This window comes from Limulus polyphemus, unplaced genomic scaffold (assembly GCF_000517525.1).
Source record: "Limulus polyphemus unplaced genomic scaffold, Limulus_polyphemus-2.1.2 Scaffold751, whole genome shotgun sequence".
NCBI lineage: Eukaryota > Metazoa > Arthropoda > Merostomata > Xiphosura > Limulidae > Limulus > Limulus polyphemus.
In genome coordinates this window covers 162,536-180,000 of record NW_013666361.1, presented here as the reverse complement: position 1 = coordinate 180,000, position 17,465 = coordinate 162,536, and the positions used below count along the sequence as shown (strand labels likewise).

General features: G+C 34.0%; 1 protein-coding gene across 1 annotated transcript in view; it reads left to right on the top strand.

Annotated features, from left to right (window-relative positions):
* Window positions 1–17,465, top strand: part of LOC106460318 (aromatic-L-amino-acid decarboxylase-like) — a 48,215-nt gene that overhangs the window by 24,976 nt on the left and 5,774 nt on the right. The window contains exons 3-10 of the mRNA XM_013920010.2: window positions 1,587–1,706; window positions 4,073–4,198; window positions 4,437–4,580; window positions 7,789–7,855; window positions 12,457–12,551; window positions 13,546–13,613; window positions 13,853–13,943; window positions 15,891–15,989. Coding sequence (XP_013775464.1) covers window positions 1,587–1,706; window positions 4,073–4,198; window positions 4,437–4,580; window positions 7,789–7,855; window positions 12,457–12,551; window positions 13,546–13,613; window positions 13,853–13,943; window positions 15,891–15,989 — 810 coding nt within the window. The remainder of the gene's footprint in view (window positions 1–1,586; window positions 1,707–4,072; window positions 4,199–4,436; window positions 4,581–7,788; window positions 7,856–12,456; window positions 12,552–13,545; window positions 13,614–13,852; window positions 13,944–15,890; window positions 15,990–17,465) is intronic.

The following is a 17,465-nucleotide window of genomic DNA, read 5'->3' as shown; positions in this document are numbered from 1 at the left end:
GGGAGGGCACGATAGTAAGTACAGGGTGAAATAGGAACTACCAGCCAATAATAGATGAACATTATACTCAATGCTTTGTACACTATACAGTCGGTGTCTTTAGGGAACCAACTCATATATTATGTATGAAGAGAAGGAGTAAAAAAAAATCAATACACATATTATTAAATTTTATTATACGCTTTCGTAAAATACACTAACTTTCAGTCAGTGGAAAAGAACGTCGTAAAACAAGTAATAAAAAGACATTTTACAGATGTAAAATGATGTAGGGATGGTAGTGTCAAAAAGAATGCAAACATGAATATATGGATGATACAGCTATACATTTTCATATTTTCTTTCCTTACTGTAGGTTCCTCAACATTAAGTCCCAATAAGTCAAGATTATGCCCAGTGATGATTAATAATCCATTGTAGTAAATTGTATGGTATAATATCAATATCTGAGGTCATTCTACAAGTGCAGTGGAGAAACTGACAAAACGGATAGGATATTAACAATATATATTACATTGAATTATAGAAATGTAATAAATGTTCACTTACTAACCTACTTCAATGAAATTGTTTAAATGAAAAGTGGGTAAACAAGTAATACAAATAAATTTGCAAAAATTAAGTTTGATGTAGGGATGACATGGCCAAAAAGTACAGAATACACAAAAATATACGAAAATCAATACCTAAGTAACCAAATCTTTCCAAGAATAACGTTTATCTATAACTAAATGTTGAATTCCCGTCAGTTGCATGAATTTAGGTTTGAATAAAGGTATTTAAACTGAATAGTGCTATACAGTCTTACAGTGGCTAATAACCATAAGCTTGTTAGATTGACTCAGTACTTACTGGCTACTTATGTAAGGATTTTTGTATGGTTTTTTTTGTATTCATTCCTATCTTGTTTCTGTACTTTTTGGCATTGCCATCCCTACATCATACTTAATTTTTGCATTTTTTTATTTACTTGTAGTAATTATAAGAATTTATAAGTTTGTTTATCTAAAGTTAAGCACAAAGCTACACAATGGGCTATCTGTGCTCTGTCCACCACGAGTATCGAAACCCGGTTTCTAGCGTTGTAAGTCCGCAGATATACCGCTGTGCCATTGGTAGGCGAATTTATAAGTGAAAGTAAAGAAGAATATAGTAATATGTCAAATACAGTATATCTGCTATATCCGGTGCCGACGAGGCCTTTAGTCGAATACCACGGCTCGTCAGGTTGACTGAGATAAGATAGACATAGTAATGGTCTAGGCGCTATTTATATTATGAATTATTTGAAGAATAACTGTTTAGGTGTGGACTAAGTTAAGCTGGTGAGTTGCAGTTTTTATCAACTTTATTTTAGTCACCACAAATCAGAATTAGGTATGTTATTTTACACTACTATACCCCAGCACAATTTTGCCACAGAAGTACTAAGAATGGACCACTTTTCGAAAGTGCTCTATGCTCATCGAGTGTCTTCCTTTATAATTTGTCATTTCATGTGATCCACGTTTCCTTATAATACATTGTAATCAGCTTTTATTTCATGCAGTTGATATCATCAACCATTTTTTTCTTCACTCTTCTAGGCTTCTAGTCCGGCTTGCACTGAACTGGAAATGGTGATGCTAGACTGGTTGGGAAAGATGCTTCAGCTGCCAGAAGTGTTTTTATTCTCTTCGAAGGGACTAGGAGGAGGAGTGATTCAGGTAGATATTAAAAACTTAAGTGCTAATCTTGTGTTTTACAAGCGAATAAAACGAACCATAAAACGGGTATGTATAAAAAATACTGAACAACAAATGCCATTTATTCATAAATTGTGCATGAAAAACTTACAAGCGAACATAGCTATCAAAAAATCTAACCACATAAAGCGTTGAAAGTGCTCTAAAAGACAAGAAAAAATTGTGGCTGGTCAAGATTTTTTATAATTAATCGACTTATGTGTGTAAAAATAAGAGTTAACATTGTGGACAATAAGAACGGATCCCAGAATCAGAACAAGTGCCATAAATATGGCCAGGTGGTTAGGGCGTCGACTCAATATCTGAGGGTCGCGGGTTCGAATCCCCGTCCCACCAAACATGTTTGCCCTTTCAGCCGTGGGGGTGTTATAATGTGACGGTCAATCCCACTTTTCGTTGGTAAAAGAGTAGCCCAAGAGTTGGCGGTGGGTGGTGATGACTAACTGCCTTCCCTCTAATCTTACACTGCTAAATTAGCAGATAGCTCTCGTGTAGCTTTGCGCGAAATTCAAAACAAACAAACAAACAATAGCGAATATTAGTCTTTTACTGACTTCTTGAAATTTTTCCCATTTATTTTCATGATGTGCCTGTGCGTTATGATTTTCTTTTACGCGTTGTTTTTATACATACCCAATTTTATTTACAACTGCTTGTTACCGTAAGTAACGTAAAACAGACTTTTTATATCAAGTTACTGGTAAACTTAAAAACGACTTAATATTGAATGTTGTGGCTAAACGAATTAAGTTTTTAATCAGAAAGTATTAATCAAAGAATCGCAGCTACTAAAACAGTTAAAATGTAATTCCATGATATAATGCAACTAATAAATATTATAAGTGCTGTATGGAATGATATTGCAGATTTGTTTATAGTAACTTCTAATTCAAGAGCTTTTTGGATCGATCTCCAGTTCACATAATCTTCTGGAAATAATTTTTATTCTTTAAATTCATTTGCTATTGAAGTGGTCAAAGAACGTCACAATTTTCAATTATATTCTACTGCCTTTTTATTAAAAGTTAATAAAAAGATAACAAAGCTATACGAGTACGATGTTCTACACTTCATTAAATGTTAATATACTGCCTTTCAGTTTAAAGTGTAATAACATTAATTGTCTGAGCGTAGCCTAATGTGGATCCGAGAATTCGTGGCTCGTCTCATTGCCGCTAAAACGCGCTCCGTATATTGAGACCGGGGGTGTGGTATAAAAGTGACGATGAAATTGGTCAGAGAAGGACCACACAAGAGTTGTTCGTTACTGTTGATTAGTTACCATCACTATAATTTACTGGTTTAAAATTGGGCTCTGTGTAAATAGCTCCTTAACTGTCTTTGCGCGCAAATTGTGAAACAAACAAACAATTCGAGACAATCAGTCTCATTATTCAGTTTAAAAAACTGGATAAGTCCTTTGTTGTGGTGGTTACTGCTGACCAAACGCCATCCTTCTGTTCAATAGTTCAAAAGTAAGAAAAGTCATAAATGAATCCTCGATGTCTCTGAGCTAGCCTTTTATCCCATTTGCGCATAATGTGTCGTTCTGGTTGAAAATACTAATTGTAAAGTACAACGACATCTAAAGAAAAACAATTATTATTTTCAAACAACCTCATATTGATAGAATAGAATAAAATATATTTTATTTTTAAAATATTCATATAATGCTGTTGAAGGCGCATTAAACATTTAAAATACTTATTAAAATCACGGAGATTGAGTGGTTAATACGAATAATCCTGTTGTATATTTCTTAACATTTCTAATAAACAAAAATAATAAAAAATTTCTATCTCGACGTGACATAAGTAAAACAGTGTATTGAACATTAGAATTACGAACCTGCCTGTGTACGTCTGTTGATGTGTGTCTACAGTTAGTATATATTTGATTTAAGTAGTCTTTTATTATTAGATTTTTAAATTATGTTATATGACTTTTAGTAGATGTTAATGAAGCAGTAATGCCTCTGAGAAATGAAGAGGGATGTGTAGAACATGGTGTAAGTTTCGTCGAGACACAAACACATCCTCGCGCACACTTTTCATAACGAACAATCTAGACCACTATGCGGTGGTATGTGTTGCGATATGAAAATCTAAGTGTGTTAATACATTTTCCCCGTAAAAGTTTTATAAGTTTGAAACATCTTCTCCGTTTATATTTTCACTAGGCTACAGCAAATTGAAATGTTTTTGACATTTTTACTGCGAATGAACTTAAGATTTGTGGCAGATTCTTGAGAATGAAACTTGTCGATGATTTTTATAACACTTCTTTTGGGATTAGTGTTGATAATCTATGTTATTTTTAAAATCCAGGGTACAGCTAGCGAGGCAACATTGGTCGCATTGCTTTCTGCTCGAAACAAAATTTTGTCAACTTTCAAAACCGAAAACAAAGTTGGTGGAACCATGGAAAAACTTATTTGCTATGCATCAGTTCAGGTAGGCTTACATGTGTGCATTTGGATCAACTATATTAGGCAATGCAGAAACTATTCTAATCAGTAAAATTCGGTTAACGTTTTCAAACTGAGAGAGTATTTATTAAATAAAGGAAGTGAATTGTCATAAGAAGTGTTAGCCGTATTTATATATAACTTTCGTTTTAATGTGGTTCGCCTATAAAGTCAGGCAAGTCAGAATTTATGAATTTCAATTGAAATATTTGATGAACATGCAGGCCCATTCTTCAGTGGAAAAGGCCGGGATGCTGGGAGGAGTAAAGTTTTGCCCTTTACCAGTTGATAACAATTTGAGTCTTAGAGGTGATGTTCTCCAATCAGCTATTGAAAAAGATAGAGCCAAGGGGGACATTCCATTTCTGGTAAGTTTTAGCTAGAAATCGCACAAATAACGAGAACACAGTTAAACCTTTCAGACGAACAACGTCAAATACTAAGTGATATGAAGTTTGAAATACAGAAATAATTAAGAGTTATTATTATTATTTTTTATTCCTGTAAACTCCCAGTGGAGCATAGGGCCGCAACAACACCTCGCCAACGGAAGGTGTTGTTGCAGTTACTTGTAGCAGGTTGGTTTTTACGGGGTGGAAGTGTTAGCCCCGCGCCCAACCCTCCTCCTCCGTTCTCACCCTGGACTTGGGACCAGGCAAAGGCGGAGGTTGGCATGTTTGGTGTGACGGGGATTCGAACCCGCGACCCTCAGATTACGAGTCGAGCGCCCTAAGCACCTGGCCATGCCGGGCCTAATTAAGAGTTAATTAGAAATTAGTTTGATGGGAGACTTTTGAAGGCGCTTTTTTCTCAATCAATTTATGAAACTTAATTTGTATCTGTGAAGAAGGCCATGAATCTCGAACCATCGACTAGTTCCCAAGTCCTTACAGTACACCAAATATTAAAACAATATTTCGCAAAGGAATAACTCTTTTTAATTTTGTGGCAATCGTGAAATTTTCCCGAAATTTCAGATGAGAAGTTTTTCGTATAGAAACACTATGCAGGAAAGAAATAGTACAGTAAAATAAATATGAAGCACCAACTTCTTGAAACTATCTGTGTATCTCATAATTTATATGATTTCAAAAGAGTTGGGGTAACACTTAATTTAGTAGAGTTACACATTTCTTAGCATGTTTATCATATATCCCTTTGAAAGTTTGTAAGAACCTTATTCTTACATTTTTGGTGCTCAAGTAATTCACCTGACACACCACATGATCAATAGATTTTGCGTATGCAAATAAATGGAGTGTTCAATAAATGTATGTGTATGTGATATTATAATAAACAACCCAGCCAGTGTTGATTGACGGTGCCCCCTAGTAAGAACGTAAATATAAAATATTTTTTTTTACTGGCTATTTAAAGACCTTTGCCTTCAAAGTTTATCAAAGTGATAATCGGAAAAGCCCATTTTATTTTTAACACTGCATTCTTCATCTAGTTCTTTAGGAATTGTCAAGAAATGCGTCATCGGCAATGGATATGGCGAAGATACAGCTGTTGTAATGCTATTATTATACACTCTTCTAATTCTTGAAAATCCCTAAAGAAATAAATGAAGAATGCAGCGTTAAAAATATTATAGGCCTGACCTAATACTAATGTCTTATTACAGGTGTGGTTAATTATAATCCTGCTTTACTATCTTTGAAAAAACGTTCACACCATAAAAAATCGAAAGAGCATACTTGGAAAAACTCTGGTCGCCAACCGCTAGTGACTTAGACAACAATTTAACAGGTTTATAAAATGCAGCGTGCGTCAACTTTTGCCCCATTTGATAATTTTTTTTAACAGTGGCCAAGATTTGGCCCTTTCCGACGTTATCATGGGAATGACATACAATATATCGCATGGCAACTGACGACCACTCCAAAAACGTTTAGCTCAGATTGAATCATGAAAGCGCGAATTCACTGGTGCTTAGAGTGAGTGCAAAATGTGTTCAGTGAACGTCAGGAAACATTTGATGTGTTCTGATGAATCGCATTTAATTTGTTTTTGTATTCAATATATGATATGGGCGTAAGTTCTCCGTCTACAGACGAAAAACTGTCAAACTGCTTTTCCTAGACATGATTACAAAACATGATTTATATTTAATGTGAGATAAACACATTTGGTGTTATTACTAACAATATTCTAATCTTTATTAGTCTAACCTTCCAACCATTTTCATTTTTTGAAGGAAAGAATAATAGTTGGTTAACTCAGTGATACTTTTTTCTGTGAAATTGGGGTTTTAAAAATGAATTGGTCATACGTGTAGAAGGTTTTAGTATTAACATTTAAAAAACATTTAACTAGCCTCTTGTGGTTACCATTTTTTTGTTTTTTTGTTTTTGAATTTCGCGCAAAGCTATCTGCGCTAGCCGTCCCTAATTTAACAGTGTAAGACTAGAGGGAAGACAGCTAGTCATCACCACCCACCGCCAACTCTTGGGCTACTCTTTTACCAACGAATAGTGGGATAGACCGTCACATTATAACGCCCCCACGGCTGAAAGGGTGAGCATGTTTGGTGTGACGGGGATTCAAACCCGCAGATTGCGAGTCGAGCACTCTAACCACCTGGCCATGCCGGGCCTGTGGTTACCAAATTAGTTTCTCTGGGAACATAACAAGTTGTGAGTGATTTCTGAATTCCTTTTTTTCTATAAAGTCAAGTAAAAATTTATTTCTGAAAGTTGTCTAAAGTGACTCAGAATACATCTAATCTTAAGTACAAACCCCTGGCCAATAGATTTGTTTCAGTTAAAATAATCATTGGACACTTTCACCCATGCGCATGGAATAAATCACGTGAAATCTTGCTTCATTGCTCTGACAGGGCAAGCTTCGACAGGCAGTGTAAAGGTATAGATAATGTTCTTGTGGCAGGGACTGATCCTTAATTTAGAGGAAGAATAACATCCAAGATGTACCTGTACGTTGTTGCCAATCTTGGAGCTTTTCCAAGACACATGAAACAATCCAATTCTTAATCTTTGTGTTGAAATTGAACGTCACTTTTACTAACGTAATCCCTGCCACCGTCTGGGCATCAAATACAGACCATTATTTTCAGCGAATGAATTAAGTTGAGCAAGACATTTTTCAACATCTTGTGGAGCTTATGCCATGCTGAGTCCAGACAATTATCGCAGCGAATCGTAGTCTAAAACGATAGTAGGTGGTGTCCCAGTGAAACTAATAAAGTGGCCAGTTTGTGTTAAGGCAAGTGATTAATAGATAGAAAACGTCGAATGCTCAAAATGAAATAAAATAAAAAATCTGCACGTACTTTTCCTGTTACTATATCTTCATTAAGCTGGAGCTCTGCTCCTTTCACAATACTATGTCTTGCCATTTTTGCTGACTGAAGTAAATTTTACATCGTGAATCGTTAAATAAAAGAGTATTATTAGTATTAAGGGTAACTATTTCCCCATATTTACAAGTTATAAAAATATCTTTGTTATTATAGTGATTCTAGCTTTCGTTTATCTTAAATTTTTCTGTGTTCATCAATTCGATATAAATTGAGGTACACAAGTATCTATTTATGGTCTTACTCTTGTACAGGTTGTGGGAACTCTAGGAACAACTAATTCATGTGCTTTCGATAACATCAAAGAACTAGGAGAAGTGTGTAAGTATTTTTCTTCACATATATATATTTTATAAATTTTTTCACTTTTTCTGGTTTACATTCAACATATTTTACAATGTTCTGTACAGGGTTTCCCCCAAATCGGTTTCTATTGGCGGATTGTTTGTACGCACTTAAAGAATATGGTATAAATGTCCACCTTTGGAATCGATACAACACGGCTATGTCACAGTATATATACAGCCTTGTATCTCGGCTAAAATCTATATAATTAAAAGAGTAATGTATGTGCGTGTGTGGGAAGGCTTTTAAATTCCATTCAACTATGCAAAAATGAAATTATGAGTGGGGAAGTATGGACGACGTCATAATACGCGTATTGGTTTGATGTTTGATGTAGCACAAAGCTACACAATGGGCTATTTGTGCTCTGCCCACCACGGGTATCGAAACCCGGTTTATATTGATGTAAGTCCGTAGACATACCGCTGTGCCACTGGGGGCTGTTTGTAGCTAAACGCAAAGCTACACAATTAGTTATCTGTGCTCTGCCCACCACGGGTATCGAAACCCGGTTTCTAGCATTGTAAGTCTGCAGACATGCCGCTGTGCCACTGGGGGGCACGCGTATTGGAGGGGTTGGGTGTAGATACCAATATGCATTGCAAAGGGAAAGGTATTTGGGGAATGGCCTTGTTATCCCCCAGAGCCCTCCCCCAGACAACAATGTTTATGTGATAAGGTTTTGTGTACGAATTTCTTCATTTGTTTATTGATGCTTAGTTACCATCACTCAGCTGAGTTTTAATACTTGTCTCAGGTTTTGAAACATCGCTAGATCCGATGTCTCTTACTAGATAAGTCGATCGGCTTGTCATTTTTTTTATTACACCATTCGGCTCAAAGTATCTTCTGTATTAACAGTGTTTGGTGGGTATCACGTATTGTGGAATACGTTTAACCCACTTAGGTTTAACATTGCAGTCATTGAGACGCCCCACATGGCCATCGTTTTGGAACCCTACGTATCTAACATCTTACGTGAGTAGTCTAGACAGGTCACTTTACTGGTTTAATTACTTCAAATACACTTCTTTTACATTTTATAAACTTTTATCGTAAGCAAAACACTTTTCCACCTTGTCGTGCTGATGCAGTGGTTCCCAACCTTTTTTGGCTTGAAGCATACTCTATACAATCTGTGCCTACCTCCCTTGCATTTTATATCTATAAACACACACATGTACTTATACACCTACATATCTACAGTATATAAACCACAGTGTAACAGTGAACATATCTGTTCTATGGAAAATACCGTTTTAATAACAGCCCTGGGCTTGAAGATTCCTCACAAGCGTTTGTATTATATTTGTAACAGCATTAACCGAAATCGTTTAACCTTACATAGAACCAAGCCAGACGTACCCTGTTATAGTTGACACACCTAACATACCCCTTCCCTAGGTTGGGAAACACTGTGTTAATGCATGTATAGAACATTTAATCTGTCACGATCATGGCACTTGATGCTCTACATGAGCATGTGTAGGGCAAGTGAGAGATAAACTAATAGAAACCAGAAGCTCCCAGTGATATATAGCAACCTTGTGTTTAAATTATCTAAAACTAATCATTTGAAATGTATTTGCAGAGAGGGAGTACTTTAGTTCAGAATATCTAAAATGGCCTGGCATGGCATGATGGTTAGGGCTCTCGACTCGCAATTGCGGGTCGCGGGTTCAAAACTCATTCACCGAACATGCTCACACTTTTAGCCGTGGGGGCGTTATAATGTGACGATCAATTCCATTATTCGTTGGTAAAATAGTAGCCCAAGACTTGGCGGTGGGTGGTGTTGACTATTTGCCTTCTAGTCTATCACAGCTAAATTAGGGACGGTTAGTGCAGAAAACCCTCGAATAGCTTTGCACGAAATTCAAAATAAACTAAACCAAAAATATTTAAAAATGTATTGAAGGGTATAACTTAGGTCATCGGATAAATCTGTTGTAAGAAATAATACAAGAACAAAGGAAGAAAGTGGCGATTTGACGATCATTACTATACATTAAACATTATATTTTTCTGAAGTTCTCAAGAATTCGGGACTGCAATACAACTAATAGACTTGTAAAAACGTAAACAAAACATAAAGAAAGAAAAAAACTCAAATGATTTTTAACCTATATTTACAAATCATCGTTAATCAATAAATAAGAGTCGAAATATATGTGGAAATGTTTTATAACGACAAGTTTCCTTGCCTCGGACTTGAACCCAGTAGATGGGCGTCAATGTGGAATTCTTTCTCGTGATAAATTTCCTCGCTTCCGATTTTAATCCGAAACCTCTCTCACACCAAAGATAACTTCCTAGTAAGGCACATTTTAACAACTTAAACTACTTCAACGATATTTCTTCTTCGTTTTTGTTTTAATTTGACTGTGAATAGTTGAAACGTTTTTTGTCCTATTAGAAAGCAACATTGTAGTTAAGTCCTACCAGTTTTGCAAATAGTTACAGTTTTTTTACACCCTAATCTTTTGAGGCCACATACTAGCATCTAAAAAACGTTACACTGAAGCTTCACTTTGTCCATGATTAATCCAGGAACGATCTGATCATCTTGGTAATGTTTCGGAAAATTGTGTCTCATTATAAAAATACACATTTTTTTCATTTTATTAGTTAATCTTGGAAAAATTATGAAGTTTTAATTACGAACGTATAATTTCTAGGGTAACTTTCTTTTCGCGTCGTTATTCTTTTTGTTCGTTAGAATAAGAAATATGATTCAAATGATTCTTTACTTCTATTAGTTTGAATATAAGCTCATTTTATGAATTAAGTTTATTTATGAGGAAAATCCGTCTCATAACATGTTAAAACTTCAAAGTAAATTTATAAATAAGATATTTAAGTCACAAGTTCTGATCAACGTAAGTTTAGCATAGTCCTTGAGATACTTATCTTATCGCACTACACATATATCATACAAAAAAACAGGCAATTATGCTCCAGAAAGTCACTAGAAAGTCCTCTATAAACCATCGTTTGTTATGTAAATGGGTATATATATGAGCACAGAAAGATCAAAGCACGTATTTCTATGGTAAAAGAAAGTTGGACAAAGCATCATTGTTAAAGTTCTCCTCCCTCCACATGGGTGAACGTTATTTACTTTATGGAAAACCATATTAAAAAAAAATCTCCAGTCTGTTTTATAAGCAGATGAAGTTTAAAAATATAGTTAGTCAACAGTACAAAATAGCGTATTTATTCTTGCGCAGCTAAAACTTTTTTTAAAAAATCAAACAACATTTTATGTTGCCAGTTTCATAGTATATTTTTCAGCCCGTTTTATTACAGGAAAAAAATTGGCCCAATGCAACGTTCCAGATCTATTCTAACAAAATCAGATAAAGCTTGTACAATCTACGACTCTTTCAAACACATTATATTATTCTGTGTATTCCAGTCCCAAACGTATTAAGACGTGGTAAAAAGAAAGAAAGAAAGCCTAAAATATTATTCTTAATTAAATTATATATATGTACAAAAGCCACCCTTCTTTTAGACGAAAATATATGTACAAAAGCCACCCTTCTTTTAGACGAAAATATATTTTATAAATGCACTAGAATTTCATTATAATAGAATTGTAATACATAATAAAGATTTTGGTTCGTCTGTAGTGAAACACAGTTTTCAAAGGTTTCTGGGCCTGACACGGCCTGGTGGTTAAGGAGGTCAACGCGTAAGCTGCAGGTCGAGGGTTCGAATTCCCGTCGCTGAACTTGCTCGCCCTTTCACCTGGTAGGGCATTATAATGTGTGGGTCAATCTCATTATTCGTTGGTAAAAGAATAGCTCAAGAGTTGGCTGTGGCTGGTGTTGACTATCTATCTTCTCTCTAATCTATCGCTGTTAAATTAGAGACGGCTAGCGCAGAAAGACCTCGAGTAACTTTACGCGAAATTCAAAACAAAACCAAAAGTTTCTGAGAGGTAACATATTCTTTTGGTTATATAATTTTGCTAAATTCCACTCGAGGGCTATTTGTGCCAGCCGTTCCTAATTTGGAAACGATACAATACACCCACAGTCTAAAGTACGGAACGCGATTTTTTTATTTAGTTTTTGCGGTAACGGGACACAAACCATGGAACCTCGGAATCCAAAGTTCGATACGCTAAACACTCAGCTGCGTTCGCTCCAGATAATATATAATCTTTTATTTGACACTTTCGAAATTTTCTTAAAACAACAATAATAATTTTACCTCAATTTTTCAGAACACGTGACATGTATATTAGATATTGTTGGTGAAATTGCGGTTAGTAGCAGCTTCAATATTTTTGTAATAAAAATATATCCATTGTTGCTAGTGATCAAACTTACACAATGTATCTATTGTTGCTAATGGTCAAACTTGCACAATGTATCTATTGTTGCTAATGTTCAAACTTACACAATGTATCTATTGTTGCTAATGATCCAACTTACACAATGTATCTATTGTTGCTAATGATCAAACTTACACAATATATCTATTGTTGCTAATGATAAAACTTACACATACGCCATAATTTACTTACAGTTTTTGTTTGCGAATTTTTGTCATTTCTTTCTTCCTAGGTTCGAAGGAAAACATCTGGTTCCATATCGATGCTGCATATGCTGGTTCTGCGTTTATCTGTCCTGAATTCAGGCATCTTTTGGATGGCGTAGAAGTAAATAATTTTGTAGTAAATATAATGAATCTAGAAGTGATTATTATAATACATTTTGTATTGTTTTTTGTTTTTTTACTGTTTAACTCTATGTAGCTAAATAAATGAATTTTTTAATCATAACATTAAATTATGACAGCACTTACATTTACTCAAATGAGCGAATCTGTACCTTTGCTCAAATTACCAGTTGCTTTTAAAAGAAATGTATCTATAACCTGCTCTACTTATCTATCTAAAGTTTGATTTGATGTTTAATATAAATACGGACTTATGCGGCAAAACGTGGGGAGCAATAGGGACACGTCCCCAAACCTTTTTGCAAACTATAAACATTATAATATTTAAAATGTAATAAAGTCGGTTAAACAACATGTAGAGCCTTAAAATGTAAGGCGTTTCGTAGTTACCAGCATTTTTACTGGTTCGGTTTAAGTTGGCATTTCTTTTTCACAAATCAGTAAAAAATGTGAAAGTTGCTTTTCGAGGGGTTATAACCCTCCAGGTTCAGAGTGCTTCCGCTGCCTATGAGTATCTATCTATATAAATATATACATACGTATTGTTAACACTATTTCCTGTGCATTGTCCAATACTTTTCGTGTAATTATTGTTTTAAAATTGTCTATATGTGTGAGGGACAAGGTAACACTTATAATTAGATTACGAAATATTCATTTACGTTTTACTTGAGAAATATGTAAAATATTTTAAATTATAATAAGTATTTCAGTTTGAAATGACGTATTTAGCACAATTACTGAAATTAAGAAGAGTCGAATACCTTATTTTAATACTTAGTATGCCATTATTGGGTTTTATAGTGATAACAAAACAATAAGATTTGAGCATAAAATATATAACGAGCGAAAGACATTTTAATATTTCAAAAATATGTTGTTGTTTTTTATGCGGGGAAGGATATATATCACTTATTTATTTCACACTATTTGAAATAATTTTTGTCTAAAATTAGTTAATTTAATTTTTCTAGAAGGCAGATTCCTTCACTATGAACCCTCATAAGTGGATGATGGTCAACTTTGACTGTTCCGCCATGTGGTGAGTGACGTAATATTCCACTGCCGGTATTTACTTTTCATAGGTTACATCTATGATTATGAAGAATATATATATATCACACAAATTGTTAGTATTGTGTGAAAGGTGTGTGAAATGTACTTCCTTTAAAGAGAACACACAGTTTCTTGCCACAGTAATATATGACAAGTATGAAACTACAATGTTGTGGAATTAACATTAACTTTCACATATTTTATTGTTCCCCTATCGTTTGACAGGATAAAGAACAGACATGATCTTGTTGAAGCCTTCAATGTGAATCCAATTTACTTAAAACATGATAAAGAGGGACAAATTCCAGACTACAGGGTATGTGTTTAATATTTCCATGAAGAGTGGTTCGTTTTTTGTGTTATTACAGAGTAAATCATGACTGTTGTGTGATACTATGTATAAAATATTTTATACTTTATATCTCTGTGATATTGACTAATATACTTTATATTCTTCATCGTCGTATTAGAATCAAAGAGTGTATAGTTGCTTATGGTATAAAATTCTAGTCACTATGGAAACATGTGGCTATTTAACTGTAAAGAAGCACTATTTTTCTAATTGACATTAATTCTTTGTAACATATTTAACAAAATTAAAATGAACTTTTGAAAAAAAAAAATGTTAATCCTGGCCTTAATTGTTTTTGCAAAATTTATATTTTGAGTTGTGCTTATAGGTTAGATTCCATTGTTTTTCTAATATATATCTTAAAGATATGACGACGTAATTACCAAAGTTTCAATGTGTTGGTAAAACAGATCAAACACTGAAAATAAAAGATGAAATAAATAACTTTGTTTGTTTGTAGTTAAGCTGTGCCGACCGCGAGTATCAAAATCCGGTTCTTAATGTTATGAGTCCACAGATAACTTTAACACCTGTTCTTATTAGCCATTGACGAATTGAATACAGAGTTTGGGGTACGATTTGATCCTGTAGTATAACTCTGGATGTACGTGCTGACGAGCCGGAATCGAATCCGTGTCATTAAACAAAATATTTCTCGAAATTTGAGCTGCGGATTCGTTATAAGAATGAAAGGCAATCCCTTAGCATGGGTGCTCTGATTGGTTGCCTTCCATCTGGAGTTCATAATTAGGTGTGGTAGCAGATAGCCTTAGTAACTTTGCCGTACAAACAAAAGTAGAAATAAATATATAGAGAGTGTACATATAGCATCATTTTATCTGTGATTATGAAAGAGTATCGCTGTAGTTTTATTATTCAGTGCATTAATGCTGAATTATTTAAGAAAAATTACCATTATATATATGTGTGTGAGTGTGTGTATTTCCATTCAAAAAAATAGTTGTTTTTTATACCTTTAAGCTAGTATAAATTTATAAATAATAAATGATTTAAGCATGCATGGTTTCATATGGTTTGTAGATACATAAAACGTTAAGCACATGAAGCACCGTGATTTCAGGAATCCCGACAGTTCCATTTGAAGTGGTAAACTTCCACAGTCCTATTCGCAGTTCGTACATCTGAAGTGACGTAGCTTTATTTACGATAAAGTGATTTTGCTACTTATTGTAATTGGACATTCCTATCAAAATTCATTCCTGAAACTTTTTAAAATATAAACTTAATCTTTAACATGATGATTGCGTTGACCTGGGAAAGTCAGGCATGGAGCCTGATGCTGTTTGCCAATTGGAAGACGCTGAAGTAAAGCGCCATCTGTAGGAAAAACAACATTGTTTCTTTTAGAAAATTGAGGAAACCATAATGTCGAAACATGATAGTAATAAATGAAATATATTCATGAAACATACAATTGTCTTTGTTTTCCTCAATTCTATAATAATGGAATCTCACCAACTACCAAGGGTTTCCAGTAGTAAAATTCTAAAATGACATAGCTAACATTTAAACTGTCTAAACCGTTTGTTTGTTTGTAGTTAAGCACAAAGCTACACAATGGGCTATCTGTGCTCCGCTCACCACGGGTATCGAAACCCGGTTTCTAGCGTTGTGAGTCCGCAGGCACACCGCTGTGCCACTGGGGAGCAAGCTGTCTAAAACAGTTGGATTTTCAGGGTTCCAGTGAACTTATAACAAAGCTACATTTAAAGTCATTTTGTACGTAAATGTTTTTAACATATCAACGAGATTATTAAGTAAACTTAAGTCCACATAACTTTTAAAATTTCTCGAATTTAATCTCCTGAACAAATACATAACTTTTTGTATGTAATGTATAAGTTATTAACATTAATAAATTGCGTTATATAATCTCTTCCCGCTGCTTAGCATTGGCAGATTCCACTAGGAAGGAGGTTTCGATCGTTGAAGATGTGGTTTGTATTTCGAATGTTTGGTGTCAAAGGCTTACAAGCTCACATTCAGAAGGTAGGAAAAATAGAAACTAAAGACATAATAACAGTCAAACTGTCTATGTAAAATTTTGTGAAAATTCTAAAACGATAAGTTCAGTTATATTGCATTGAATGGATGATTTGATCTAATTTTTTACTCTCGTGAAATAAAGAATGGAAAATCAGAATAAATTATGTTCCGGTTTAAGGAATGTGATTCTTGACTTATTCAATAGACCAATATGCAAGATTCTGAAATTAATTTTCTATATTTTATGAATGAGTCGAGAGAAAATCTGCAAGAAACTAGCTTGAAGTTCTATAGAGCTGTCTGTGATCGATTCAAAAACAATAACAACGGATCATTCAGATAATTAAACCTATAAACAAACTATTTGAAAGTTAAAAAATGATAGTATGAGCATACGCCACCTTGTGTAGATTCTAGTGAAGTTCTTGCGGTAAAGAATCGTCTTGTTGTCCATTTAACATAATTTGTAACGTTAATTATTTACTGATTTGAACAAATTCAGAAAATAATTTAACACTTTATATATATTTTATAATCAGTTGTCGTATTGCTAATATTTATGCCTGCAAACTCACAAATATTTGTCATTTGTTACATGGACATAAAACATGGTCACTCGATCGAAAGATAAATCATATTTATGTGATTAATCTTCAAAATCGAAACAAATCATGTATATTTACGCTAAAAATAAAGGAAGGTTAAAATATTATATCAGGCACTTACAGTTCAAATTCGATGAACAGTTCATCTATAGTTCTATACGTTGTTATCATTGCCCTCTATTGAGAAAATTTCATACTACTATGTATGTGTGAATAATTGCCTGAACTGAAAATTACAGCACCATGTATCTATCATGTTAATGCTACCTTCTGAAAAACATTAATATGATGCTCAAGTTAAAAAATTAACATTGAAAATTCAATCAAGGCAACTTCCTATTTTTAATCATTATAATTTGTGTAAGATAGAATCACATAAGTTAAAGAAATAAATAATCTCGTTAAAAAAAGATATTTCGGTATTAGTCTTAAAGTGGTGTATTAGGTATTATCTAGCTACAAAATATCTGCGTTTGATTTAAATATATATTATCTATATTATATATATATTATCTATATTATATATATTATATATTATATATATTATCTATATATTTTCTTTCAAATGCGTGATAAGAAAGAGAATTTTGCGTATAAGTATACACATACGAAACCTTTTAATATCTCATTTAGAAACAACAGAGCACTTACTCCTAATAATACTGTTGCGTCAGCGAGGTCACGTGACGTTTCTAAAACTATCTTGCTCCTTCGCGAATTGTCGGGAGATTACTAGATATAGGGTAGTCTGGTATATATATAAGAGGGTGACAACGTGACGGGATAATGTGTGTGTAGACAGTGAGTAATTGATCTGCAGTCAGTATTATTGAGCATGTTCGTTGTTATAGCGTTTGTTTTAGCGCGATTGTTG